Raw genomic sequence first — 12,500 nt, forward strand, 5'->3', positions numbered from 1 at the left:
TCATCATCGTCGTCATCACTGACCAGCTATTACTGTAACTTCAAAATTATTGCCACCCTTTCTTAAAATGAGTGAATGTTAATATGAATTATTGTATGTAGTATAACTTATTTTCTTATGTAGAGCATAAAAGCACTATGTTAAGCAGAAGCCCCCTCCTGGGTAAATATATTTAAACCCATGCAAAGCCCATGGTCAGCCAACACCTCATGTCACACACAAGCCTCTGGCTGGGCAGGGAAAAGCCCTCTGTAGCCAAAGCCCCATGTTGAGCCCATGGTTGACCAAAGCTAGTGGATGGCACTTGTATTTTAAAACAAAATCTGTTAAAATATGTGAAACGGTGCCAATAATTTTGGAGTTGATAGCAAAAATATTATTATTATTATTATTATTATTATTATTATTATTATTATTATTATTATTATTATTATTATTATTATTATTACATGATAATAAACATTTTATTTTTCATTCATTCATTCATCTTCTACCGCTTATCCGAACTGCCTCGGGCGTCATCAGGCATCAAGGCAGGATACACCCTGGACGGAGTGCCAACCCATCACAGGGCACACACACACACTCTCATTCACTCACGCAATCACACACTAGGGACAATTTTTCCAGAGATGCCAATCAACCTACCATGCATGTCTTTGGACCGGGGGAGGAAACCGGAGTACCCGGAGGAAACCCCGAGGCACGGGGAGAACATGCAAACTCCACACACACAAGGTGGAGGTGGGAATCGAACCCCCAACCCTGGAGGTGTGAGGCGAACGTGCTAACCACTAAGACACCGTGACCCCCATTTTATTTTTATTTTATATTATTTATTTTTGAACACTCAGAGCTAATAAAGGCAACGAGTTAAATCTGGGACTTTTTTTTGTTCTTTTTTTTTTCATGATCTAATTCACAAATATATTTTCAATGAATTTGTATTTATTTACGATTTTCTTTCCTTTTCTGTTCTTTGAGTAAACATCTGCTCTGGGGTTGTGGTGAGTCGGGAACGCTGGTGCAGAAGATGGGGATAGGTTTGTGGTTGCCATCTCGAGCGTATTTCTGCTGTAATGTTGGGTCTCAGCTCAACACACGCTCTCTGTATCTCAGCATCTCCGTCTATTTCCTCTTCCTCCTCCCCACCAGGCTGACCGTTTGAACTTCAGGTTCAGGTCAGGAGCAACACTCAAGTCAGATCAATTTTATTCCTTCCTGGAAATAAACAATTTATCTTGTCTGAGACACATGACGGTAAAGGAAGTTGAGGAACTCATCGTTCTGCTGATTCCTCGATTGCTTCTGTGGCCATTTCAGGATGTTTGCTGCCTGTTTTGTTTGAGAGGTTTCTTTTAACCAGAAGCCACAGTGACCACGAGAAGCTGTTTGTGCCGAACAGATCCTGACAATGATCAGTTTCTCCATTTGGATTCTTTACTTCTAAAACTCTATGTTTAGATATTTGGTCTCTGTATAAAGCGACACACAGGAGGGTCTCGGATTAGTGACGAGCCTCGGCTCTGTAACCGTCTGAAGTGCAGCGAAACCGACGATCAAGGGAAAAATGATGGTCATAAAAAAAAAGACATTTTTTTTGGTTTGTGCATAATTTTAAACTGCTTGGTAATACGATCCAAAATGAGCTTCTTAGTCTGGAATGTTCCACAGAAGAGCTGGAAGAACTTCCATACATTCCTTCAATCAAGTGTCCCAGAAATGTTTAATTTATATAAATTTATATAAATGTATTAAGGTATAAATATGCAGTTAATCAATCAATATTTAAAAGCACATGGCAAGAAGACATAAAAAAACCTTGCTGGAACGCCCCCTGGTGTAGAGGTACGGAATTGCCCAAGCCATTATAATATTTTGGGTTGTGTTAAAGAGAAAACCAACTCACTCATCACTCACTGTAGTTTCCTGTAAGAAGACGGGTATTTAACTCCTGTTTTATGGAAGGAGTTTCAAGGTTTCCGACATCTTCAGGACTGAGGAGTTTGGAACATCAGGAACATCACAAGATTTAATGTTTATAGCTGCTGTAACTACCATGAGAACAGAAACGAACTCATTTCACGAACGTTAAACGTAACTAGAAACGGATCAAAAGTACGACGTGTCACTGTTTAAAACAACTGAATGAGGAAGAAGATGTTCTGGAATGTTCTCAGCTGAAGTTTTCAGCCTCCAATGAAATAAATACAGAAGGATGAAAAGAAGATCTAATCATCTCCACACAGGGTTTTTAGTTTCTGCCTCCATTACACGCACCATTTCTTTTCTCCTGCAGCTTCAGCTTTTCATTTTCATCCTTAATGACCGAGTTTAGATTCTTCATCGTAAACACTTCCTTACACACACACACACACACACACACACACACACACACACGACTCCAGCAAGATTTATTATGATTAGCATTAATTCACCCAGCATTCAGCATTGTTTCTGTAATATTTTTTTATATTCAGAATCAGATGTTTTTTAAAGGATTGTTTAAATATTTTATTTCTATTTAAAACCTTAAGTCTGGAATTAAATCTGATTGGTCACTTTGAAGTAAACAAGAATGCAGTCACTCTTGAGCTCGATTATTATTATTAACATTTTTTCTTGCCATCTGTTTTTTTTTGTAGAAAGAGGAAATAAATAATAAATTTTTAAATGCACCAAGTTTGATGCAAATGGATGAACTGATGAAGTTTGGTTTAATCCAGCTTCAAGTTATTCCTTGTGCAATCTGGCCTAAAATAACGCAGTCTGAGGCAGAGACAGACTAAAGGGAAGGTGCTAATACAGAAATCTGCAGGTTACACCATGACACATTAAAAACATGTTTATGTAGATAAACTAAGAATGGAGGAATAAACATTTGTAGTTCGGTTCAAAAAGAAACAGATCTCTGTGTTCTTCTTTTTAAAAAATCTAGACTGTTAGATTGTTACGATCTAATTAGTAACTAATTTAACTTTCTACCAAGAGCTTCTCAGGTGCTGTTTTGTTTTCTTCTCCTTCCTGCTCACTCGTTCACTCCCACTCATTCCTGTGCCTCGTTCATCCCTCCCTCTCTGGCGTTCTTGTTTTAATCCTCTCTCCCTCACTCTTTCCCTCCCTCTCCTCCCTCGGCTGATGAGATCCAGGTCTTTGTGCGGTTGCTGAATGAATCTCTTATATAAAGAGATGTTATTTGGTCTGAAGCTCCACGCGAGCAGCACCAGGTCCAGTGGCTTCCAGCAACTGTTTGTTGTCTTTCTTGCTCTGTATTTGACAATCCTGTCAGGTTCTCCAGGGCTCTGAGGACAGGTGAGGCTTTGTAAACCGCCGCTGCTCTGTTTGGCAGTAGGTTCTTGCCCCGGGTGAGAGTGTAATGATTAACGATGTGTATTTGATAGGAAAGGTCCAATCTATTCTTCACGTGCTGGAGGGAGCTCTCTCACTCTCTCTCATCTCATTCATCTTCTACCACTTATCCGAACTACCTCGGGTCACGGGGAGCCTGTGCCTATCTCAGGCGTCATCGGGCATCAAGGCAGGATACACCCTGGACGGAGTGCCAACCCATCACAGGGCACACACACACTCTCATTCAATCACACACTACGAACAATTTTCCAGAGATGCCAATCAACCTACCATGCATGTCTTTGGACCAGGGGAAGAAACCGGAGTACCCGGAGGAAACCCCCGAGGCATGATGTTAAACTTAAATATAATCATTTTTAAAAAACAGCACGTTCCTACGTGTTTTATTCCCCTTACACCACAGTAAACCTACAGCTTTACCTGTGACTGTTACAAAGCGCTGACACTGGAGACTCCTTCCATAAAAACGTCACACTGAATCCCCTTCACGCCTGATGAGGGAATGTTGGATTGCAGAATATTACTCTGTCCATTCTCGTGTTTTTTCAGCACGTGTCTGGTGCCAACACTGGCTTTAACACGTGCTTATTATTTTTATGCAAAAGACAGAGTGCACTTTTGACCTGATGTTAAACTGAACCTCTCTTTAACGTTGGCCTGCAATTCTTCTGGTTTTAAAGTCATTTCCAACTCGACTACAAACAAGCTGAAAACACAAGCAGAGCAGAAAAGAGTTCACAAGTTTGAGAAGAAAAGATCATTTATATAAAAACAGAACCTGGAGTCTGTCCCTTTATTTGTATTTACAATTTTAAAATAAAAAAAATAAAAACAAAAGGGAATCATACACCAGATGCCACTGAATTATTATGCAATTACGTCACAAATCGTTAAAATAACCGCATAAACGCTGTAGCAGGTTGTTTCAGCTGGTTACTGATTTAAACACCTCCTCATTACCTTCATTAGTAGTGCAGAATGGGCCAAACTGAGATCACGACTGCGCATGCGCGCACGCACTTCTTCCAGCTGTGGCGCATTCCGTGGCTGTCGGACCGGGACGTGGGCGCGCGCGCGTGCAGAGACGTCGGTGTCGCTCATCAGTTCCCGTTAAATTCGCGGCTTGGTTCGTGACTTAAAACCAACCAGAACGAAAAACCAGCCCCGGGTTCTCTAATCGTGTTGCTGATCTGTGCTGTATGCGGTGTCGTGTTTTTTTTTTTACTCTTTTTCCTGTCGCACGTGAGGAACACGTCGCTTTACACGCCACTTTACAGGATCGTTCATCATGACGGGCATCGGATCTGCCACGGTGAGAGAGTTCAGAATATGTATTCAGGATATACGTCATAAAGTACTTTTTTTTTAATATTTATATTATAATAGAAAAATAATTATTACTGCTCACGTGCAGATCTGCGTTACTTATTGTGCACGAGCACGTTATGTTTAGGGGTGAAAAAATGCATTTCTATGCATGGGGGTTATGGGCAGTGATATGGGGTTATGGGAGATGTTATGGGAGGTATTATGGGGGTTATGGGGTTATGGGTGGTGTTATGGGGTGTTATGGGGGTTATGGGAGGTCTTATGGAGTGTTATGGGGTTATGGGAGGTGTTATGAGTGTTATGGGGTTATGGGAGGTGTTATGAGTGTTATGGGGGTTATGGGAGGTGTTATGGAGTGTTATGGGGTTATGGGAGGTGTTATGAGTGTTATGGGGGTTATGGGAGGTGTTATGGGGTTATGGGCAGTGTTATGGGTGGTGTTATGAGGTGTTATGGGGTGTTATGGGGTGTTATGAGGTGTTACGGGCTGTTATGGGGTTATGTGGTGTTATGGGTGTTATGGGCGGTGTTATGGGGGTTATGGGCGGTGTTATGGGTGGTGTTATCGGTGGTGTTATGAAGTGTTATGGGGTGTTATGGGGTTATGTGGTGTTTTGGGGTGTTAGGGGGGTTATGTGGTGTTATGGGTGTTGTGGGCGGTGTTATGGGGTTATGGGTGGTGTTATGGGTGGTGTTATTTATTTTATTTAACCTTTATTTAACCGGATTAGTCTCATTGAGATATAGAATCTCTTTTTCAAGAGAGACCTGGTCAAAATAGCAGAACAAATTAAATCACACAATCACAAAACAAACAAAAAGGTTATGGGTGTTATGGGCGGTGTTATGGGGTTATGGGTGGTGTTATGGGGTGTTAGGGGGGTTATGTGGTGTTATGGGTGTTATGGGCGGTGTTATGGGGTTATGGGTGGTGTTATGGGGTGTTATGGGGTGTTATGGGTGTTATGGGTGGTGTTATGGGGTGTTATGGGGTTTATGGGCGGTGTTATGGGGTTTATGGGCGGGGTTATGGGGTGTTATTGGGTGTTATGGGGTTATGTGGTGTTATGGGTGTTATGGGCGGTGTTATGGGGTTATGGGTGGTGTTATGGGGTGTTATGGGGTGTTAGGGGGGTTATGTGGTGTTATGGGCGGTGTTATGGGGTGTTATGGGTGGTGTTATGGGGTGTTATGGAGTTTATGGGCGGTGTTATGGGGTTTATGGGCGGTGTTATGGGGGTTATGGGCGGGGTTATGGGGGTTATGGGTGGTGTCATGTGTTATGGGTGGTGTTATGGGTGTTATGGCTGGTGTTATGGGGTGTTATGGGGTTTATGGGCGGTGTTATGGGTGTTATGGGTGGTGTTATGGGGGTTTTGGGTGGTGTTATGGGTGGTGTTATGGGTGTTATGGGGTTATGAGTGGTGTCATGGGTGTTATGGGTGGTGTTATGAGGTGTTGTGGGGTTATGGGTGGGGTTATGGGGGTTATGGGGTGTTATGCTAGCTGTAGGGGTTGTTACAGTGTCGGAATACTTCAGGAACTAAAATATATGACGTAATATTATGAAGTTGTCCCTTTTCTGCAGCTTTCCACACATTCATTCACTCTGTTCTCACTCGCTCAGTCATTAACACTCTCAGTCATTAACACTCTCAGTCATTAACACTCTCAGTCATTAACACTCTCAGGGATTAACACTCTCAGTCATTAACACTCTCAGTCATTAACACTCTCAGTCATTAACACTCTCAGTCATTAACACTTCATTCTTAAAGCATTAGGAATACATTAGACTTTCAATTTACAGTCATTTATTTTATTTTTTGATTTAATTTTGTGTGAGCACCTGATGAACTTTTGACCACTTGAGGAACTTTCAAAGGTTTTCAGGATTTCAGGAACCTTTTGATGGTAAGAGCAGGAAGAGACGGAGCGATGACTGTACAGGTCTCTTTGTTGCCCCTGCATACCGAAAGATGTCGGGTCAAGTCCTTGGAACAAGCCCTAGCATGACTTGGAATTGTTTGTGTTAATTCTCATCATATGCTTACAGATAAATATGATGCAGAATGCTGGAGAGAGAGAGAGAGAGAGAGAGAGAGAGAGAGAGAGAGAGAGAGAGACAGAGAGTCAGATAGAGGGAGAGAGAGGGGGAGAGGGAGAGAGAGAGTAAGATAGAGGGAGAGAGAGGGGAGAGAGTGTAAGATAGAGGGAGAGAGAGAGAGAGGCAGAGAGAGAGACAGATAGTAAGATAGAGGGAGAGAGAGGGAGAGACAGAGAGAGAGAGAGAGGGAGGGGGGGGACTGTATATCATGAGGAAAATAATCACTCACAATCACAAAATACGACGTGATTCAACACTACAAATATTTAATCTCTGACAGATGTGTGATGACAAACTCGTATAAAAAATCATCATGAACACAAAATCTATTTTGTAGGAGTTTAAAGCCAATTTCAGCTTCTAACGACTCTTAAATCATCAGGAACGTCATTCTGTTAACGGGCCACACACACCTGTGAAAACACTCTCGTCTGCTTCAGTCATTTACATTGGAGATGTATTAGGAGCCAACAGCCAGAAGCGCAGGTTAGTTTCAGAGAGAAGAAAGTTTCATTATAAAACTAAAGTCTGTCAGATTAATGATCGGCTCCTCGAACATTCCACAGTGATTAGGATTACGTTCCCAAAGCGTTAGACATGAAAGAATTCTGCTTTTTGTTGTTCTGTAATGGAGAGCAGGGTACAGGAGCAGAACAGAGACGAGACTGTGTGTCTGAAGGTCCCGACACGGCCGAGGGAATGAGACAAAGTGTGTGTGGGATGCTGAGGGCTGGTGGTTTCATCATCGTGTACAGTATCAGAGGGAAGATAACGATGACCACGAGGAGGCGAGACACAGTGAGAGCTTTGTCACATGTAGAACAGGTCGGCGTTTGGGACGCAGCGTCGTGGCCTGAGAGAGACTTCAAACTTAAGTTTGTTTTCATGTAACGCAGCTTCAGAGGAGAAAGTGGACATCATTTCTAAAGCTTCTAGAAGTGGAGAACGTGGACCAGCAGGGTTCTGTGAAGCACATGAGTTAAAGCTCTTATCAAATTCGCAAATTCTGAGTTTGAATCCCCAGGATGTCATCAGGAGCCAGAGGGTGGAGCAAAAGGGAGGGGCATTCAGCTGTCAATCAAATGGCTAGGAACACTAGCCATCATGGGTGTCAGTGAGATAAGATTTGTGGATGAGGCTCGATATCATGGTCCACTGGAAATGATGCTGTCAGCTGGAATTATGGGAAAATCCCCCAAAAGTTCTTAAAGTTCTTTGCACCTTTTACTGCTTACTTCATCTGAATTAGTTTAACACAATCCTCAGTAACTCAGAAACAACAAATCTAAGGTTCTTCAAAAGGTTCTTTGTGAAGTTTAAGGCTGAACATTATCTTGTAATTTCACAAGAAACGTTCCAGCATTCAGTTGTGACTCGACGTCGGTTAGTTCTGGTCTTGACCATGATGATGATGGTCCTCCAGGTTATTTAGATCACTGCAAATGTTCTTAACTTTGTTTTGTACCCGATAATGTTTAGTTAAATCTAATGACAATCTTAATAAAACTATATTGAGTTCTGAAATAAAAAGCTACAAGAAATATCAGAATATTATTGTACACCTTTAAATATGTTTGTGAACAATTCTGAGGTTTAATGGAATTAAATGAAGAACCTCAGCTTTAATTCTCTTTTTGGATTTGATAAGGAATGAAAACACGTTGCTTGTCAGACTGTTTTGTGCTTTAAACCCTTCAGACCAATCGAAACCCGCCAGCATCGGCACCTTGCGTGAGCTCCCATAATGCCGTTCATCTCAGACCCATAATGCCGTTCGTCTCAGACCCATAAAGCCGTTCGTCTCAGACTTACTCTCACTAAAGCTTTAATCATACAGAAGGAGGCTCCGCACTTTGATCATTATATTTGCTGTCAGAATCAAGGTTTCCTCCAGCTCTCCAACACTCCCTTCCCTTCCGTCCACTTCCTCTGCTGAAACACAGCAGCACTTGGATTCAAACCAAAACTTTTAGATGATCTTGTTTTGTGAACATTCCACATTTTCTATAACAACAAACTGATAAAATGTTCCGTTCTTTGATAAATCATTTGCATGAGGTGTTATTTGTTTCGTGTGATGCAGAGTGTGAAGTTACCACCTCAATATACCATGTTGTTAAGATGAAGAACAAATCACAGCTTGTCGTTTTACTGAGGAACCCAAAAAGTGTACTGGTACAAAGTGCTGACGCTGGAGACTCCTTCCATAAATGATAAATAAACCTGTCCTTACAAAGAGCTCTGTGATGCTGCATCCTTCAGTAGCTGATCTGATGGTTTGATCCAGATCTCACCTCTTCATGGGGTCTGATAAGATTCAGCAGTGGCGTCACGGAATCCGGAGGCCGACATACCTGACTGTCTCTCATGCCAGATCGCCGCCTCGTTCCTGTCCGAACTCGTCCGCCTACCTGACAGGCGAGAGCTGGAGAAGAGAGAGTAGGAGCACGTTCGCTAAAACAGGTCTTGACAAGGTCAGAAAGTGGGTCAGGATTTTGTGAACTGCCCTCCAAGGAGGTTAGCAAACAGAGCCTGGACCTCCTGACCCTCGTTCTGCAGACAGAACTGGTGTTTTTGTTTTTTCAGGCCTGAAATGTGTGTATTGTGTTTGGCGTGATAAGGGGAAGCAGATTAGAGGGAATGAGCAAAGCAGAGTAAAGCAGCAGTGAGCTCATGTGGGAAACGAGGAAAAGCTGGTGACACAAAGCAGCACGATGGGAAGGAGGGAGACATGGACAAACTTCTGCTTAACCTGAAGCTTTAATCTCCTCTTATACATGTGCTCCACCGAAGTCTGAGCCGCAAATAAGAATTCAGACATGTTTATTACATCTCACAGGGTTTTTTTTTTTTTTTTTATCAAGATGGTTCCAGGTACAAGTTTATCAAGCTGATAACACTTAACTAGCCAAAGAACTCTTGAGGAACCTTGAGTGAAAATCCCAACACCACTCCAACACTACAGTCATAAATTTCCTTCTGACAAACAAATCATCAGTAAAAAAAAAAAAAAAAAAAATCCAGCGTCTCCATCAGAACAGATTTAGAACACAAACAATCCAAACTTTCTAAATTAAACTGCATACAATAATATTTTTGGAATTTTATTGGGTTCTCAAATTTTTCATTATTAGTAGACATTTAATGTTAGTGAGTAATTAACACAATTTATAGGACGACTTGATTGTTTTTGACTCCAGTGTCAGCACTCTCTAAGTTGAAAGATAGAGGGCGCTGCATTTTTTCTCTAAAACTAAATAAATATTCTGATCATCTGCAAATCGCTGTGGTGTTAAACATCGTGACACAAGCTTTACTTTTAATTGCTGTTTTTTAATGTTTGTTCATTTAAAGCATGCATTCAGGATTTTGGACAAAACATTTTAGAAAACATGATGTGACTAAATGTCCATGACTGAATTTAATTAGAAAATAAATCTAAAAAAAAACCCCACAGTGAATAAATAGAGATGTTTTTAGTTAAAGCTACAACATTTACTTTATTTATATATCTTTATTTCAGGTAAAGCTGTAAGTTAAGCTGGTTTATTTACTTCTAGTACCTTCTTTATTTAACTGCCTGCTCTTCTGAGTCCAGCTGTAAAACACATGAGCATGTAGGAGGAAGGGATCTGCCTCCAGCTTCAGCTCCTGTAGCGTGTCCGTTCTCACCGTTCGTCCGCCGCTCATGCATGCCAAGCCCTCCCAGTGACTCGTGGGAAATTGTAGGCTCGGAACATTCCTCTGCGTTCCTCCCACCCTCAGCGCCGCCGTGAACTTTCTTCACACGCACATTCCACCGTGTAGAACCGTGCATCTGAGAGCGATTGTGTGTCCAGTCTTTATGTGTTTATTTTTTATTTGTGTTAATGTGGAAGGTCTGATCTGTTGACCAGTAATCGTCCATCCTTTATTCCCTTATCAGCTTTCATGCTGTGCTGCTCCTGAAGCTCTGAGATCCAACTGAATAATTCAGATGTTTAGGGATGGATGTTGTTCAGAGTGTAGGTCAGTCACAGAGTAGTGCTAACATATGTGTGTGTGTGTGTGTGTGTGTGTGTGTGTGTGTGTATTTGTGTGTTCATGTTATTTAGGACGCTGAGAGAGACGGGTCTGAAACCATATTGCAGCCGGAGTCAGACCAGAACCTCACGCCTGCTAATGTGAGTTCAGAGCTACTGTGGGCGTGTCTTCATGCTAATGCTCTCTGAACATTATGCAAATTTACTAAATAAATAAATAAATAAATAGATAGATTAAAACTCTTCTTGAGTGGATGATTCAAGATAAAAACACTCTTCAAAACCACATACTAGTTCATTACATTACAACAACAGCTCGTTAGCCGAGCTTCACTGTAACTGAGAAATCCTCAGCTAGTTAACTGCTGACTGTGGTGTAGTATTAACGTTTTTATAATCTCATATCAGCCAATCGTTATGAGGCGTTCTGATCTGTATATAGAAAATGTTCAAGAGAAAAAAAGTGAAGTTTGACTTGATCCTGCTGGAGAAAACGTGATCTACTAGAAAATCTCTAATGGTTTCCATTACATACTGCAAGGAATCTGAATGAGCTTTGGTTTACTGGCATCCATCAGAAAAGAGCTTTCTGTCATGGCAAGATGTTTACTATGAAAATAAGCTTCAACACACTGTCAGGAACCATGAGAACATAAACCTACCATTACATACCATCCTCCTGATGGTACAGACTCCTGATGATGCTGGTTAAGTGTGAAGGTTTATGTTGAGTTGCTTTGTGATGTCCAGAGTTCTCCTTTGGACCTGATTGACACGGGCAAAGGGCTGAAGGTTCAGAGCACAGCGCCTCATCTGGTCAGTCTGGGGAGCGGTCGGCTCAGCGTGGCCATCACCGTACTGCCTCTGAAAGAAGGTGAGTCCCTCACAGACGAGTCACACCAACATCACGTTTTTCACATTGATTCATTCATGTACACGTGAGTCATTCATGTACATGTGAGTCATTCATGTACACGTGAGTCATTCATGTACATGTGAGTCATTCATGTACATGTGAGTCATTCATGTACACGTGAGTCATTCATGTACATGTGAGTCATTCATGTACACGTGAGTCATTCATGTAAATGAAAAGTAAATATCATTAAGAATGACGAGTCATTAGAGTTGTTAGATGTCTAAAGCCATTAAATAGCTTCAGAGACTAATTTACATATTAATTTATTCATCAAAATAGCAAATTAATGCAAATGAAAAAGGAAGACTGACAATTATAATACAATAAAATAGAGTTTTAGCAGAACAGAAAATAATACTGCTCAGTGATTGGTTGTTTCTTTATAATGCTGCTCAGTGATTGTTGTTCTGTATAATGCTGCTCAGTGATTGGTTGTTGAGTATAATGCTGCTCAGTGATTGGTTGTTGAGTATAATACTGCTCAGTGATTGGTTGTTGAGTATAATGCTGCTCAGTGATTGGTTGTTGAGTATAATACTGCTCAGTGATTGGTTGTTGAGTATAATGCTGCTCAGTGATTGGTTGTTGAGTATAATACTGCTCAGTGATTGGTTGTTGAGTATAATGCTGCTCAGTGATTGGTTGTTGAGTATAATACTGCTCAGTGATTGGTTGTTGAGTATAATGCTGCTCAGTGATTGCGAATCTCAGTAAGAATTGAGTGTATCTGTTTTCTCAGCTCATTATCACT

The 12,500-nt window shown here is 41.4% G+C and overlaps 2 protein-coding genes across 5 annotated transcripts in view; both read left to right on the forward strand.

Moving 5' to 3' along the window:
- Nucleotides 1-296, forward strand: part of plcxd2 (phosphatidylinositol-specific phospholipase C, X domain containing 2) — a 5,910-nt gene extending 5,614 nt beyond the window's left edge. The window contains exon 4 of the mRNA XM_060861914.1: nt 1-296. This exon is cut by the window's left edge and continues 249 nt beyond it. The gene's annotated coding sequence lies outside the window, so the exon portion shown is untranslated.
- A 4,126-nt stretch (nt 297-4,422) lies between these two features.
- The window catches only part of phldb2b (pleckstrin homology-like domain, family B, member 2b), a 48,887-nt gene continuing 40,809 nt past the window's right edge, over nt 4,423-12,500 (forward strand). For 3 of the 4 annotated variants that reach the window (XM_060861905.1, XM_060861908.1, XM_060861906.1), the window contains exons 1-3: nt 9,094-9,282; nt 10,903-10,971; nt 11,581-11,704. In XM_060861905.1, coding sequence (XP_060717888.1) covers nt 9,109-9,282; nt 10,903-10,971; nt 11,581-11,704 — 367 coding nt within the window. In that variant the 5' untranslated portion in view covers nt 9,094-9,108. Of the gene's footprint in view, nt 4,685-9,093; nt 9,283-10,902; nt 10,972-11,580; nt 11,705-12,500 lie in introns of those variants that run through there. The other variant, XM_060861907.1, reaches the window with a different exon arrangement.

This window comes from Tachysurus vachellii, chromosome 25 (genome assembly GCF_030014155.1).
Source record: "Tachysurus vachellii isolate PV-2020 chromosome 25, HZAU_Pvac_v1, whole genome shotgun sequence".
NCBI lineage: Eukaryota > Metazoa > Chordata > Actinopteri > Siluriformes > Bagridae > Tachysurus > Tachysurus vachellii.